Source organism: Triticum urartu, chromosome 7A (assembly GCF_056163025.1).
Source record: "Triticum urartu cultivar PI428250 chromosome 7A, HENAU_Tu73, whole genome shotgun sequence".
Lineage (NCBI taxonomy): Eukaryota > Viridiplantae > Streptophyta > Magnoliopsida > Poales > Poaceae > Triticum > Triticum urartu.
Window position 1 is genome coordinate 51780664 of NC_141879.1, and position 1178 is coordinate 51781841.

The 1178-nt window shown below is 52.3% G+C and overlaps 1 protein-coding gene across 1 annotated transcript; it reads right to left on the reverse strand.

Annotated features, from left to right (window-relative positions):
* Positions 1-214: 214 nt before the first annotated feature.
* On the reverse strand, positions 215-944 carry LOC147957616 (uncharacterized). The gene is made up of 2 exons (XM_087537726.1): positions 840-944; positions 215-343 (listed from the first exon to the last, which is right to left on the reverse strand). Exons 1-2 carry the CDS (start codon positions 942-944, stop codon positions 215-217), a joined length of 234 nt encoding a protein of 77 aa, XP_087393852.1.
* Positions 945-1178: the final 234 nt, after the last annotated feature.

Sequence of the window (1178 nt, forward strand, 5' to 3'; positions counted from 1 at the left end):
ATTTGGCTTTCAACTTAGCTAAATTGAGTTTTTTGTAAATAAGTTTACTTGGTGAAAGAATTATGGTTGGAATTATACAACGTAACCAAACATGCGTGTAAGTAACAGTTCATCCATGCAAATTGTGAGTCACTTTTTCTTCGGTAAGCAACCAAAAAGTACATAGAGAAAGTGAAAAGAAAACACACCCCAGCCCGGCGAGCTGCTCGGGCAGTTAGAAGGAAATTACAGACTCGAAGCAGTTCAGGCCGTCAAACTCGGGCGCGAATCGGGTCAGCCTTGTCTCTCTCTTCCTCTCTGGCTGCCGGCTGCGCTCAACCTTTTCGTCTTCCTGTGTCTTCTTCTCAATCAGTTTAGCTAAATGTCAATCGATGATTTTGAAATAGGGTCAGTCGGTTTTCGAGAGTTGGCCGGAGTGAGCTGGAGGTAAAGAAGGAGAAGGAAGGGGCTGACGGAGGGCTACTCCAGTATCTATCTTAGGGTTCAGGGTGGGGGCGGTGGTGGGCGGTGGTGGTGGGGGGCGGTGGTGCACTTCGCCGGAGAAAAAACCTAAACGCAGGCAGGCCTAGAGAGATGCTTGGGGGCGGCAGATAGACCGGCAGTGGGTGCGGTTCCGCGAAGGGCGGGGCGACGAGGCTATGCAGGAGCGCCGCTGGCCGCGGGTGGTGGTCGCAGGTGGTTCTGCCGATGGCCCGGGCGACGGTCTGTAGAAGGAGAAGAGATGGAGGTAGAAGAGAGGGCAGGCGTCGTTGGATGTCGATCGGATGTTTGAAAATGATCGACTGGCCCAATCAAAAAAGTTAGTCGACTGATGTGTAGCCTCACCCCTTTTCAGTCGCGTCCTTCCAGCCCCAACACCTCCATGACAGGAGTGTGGCGTACCCTGCACTAGCGATCTCTGCCAGTGACGAGCTGAGGATCGAGAAAACCAGGAGTTTGCCCATGATTGATCGGGCGAGCTGCCAGCCTCAACTGAATTTCACGCAAGCCTAGTCTGCCTTGTGAAGAGAGCGGTTCCTTTTTCAGTTCTTGCTGTGTTTGATCTATCTTTCCTCTCCGAGCTGGTTTGGATGTTCTTCCTTACAACATCTGCTGATTCAGATATATATACACAGGTGCTTGGAGCTAGGGGAGGGGAGGCAAGCGAGTGGGCGGACAGCGACTCTGACTGTGGCATA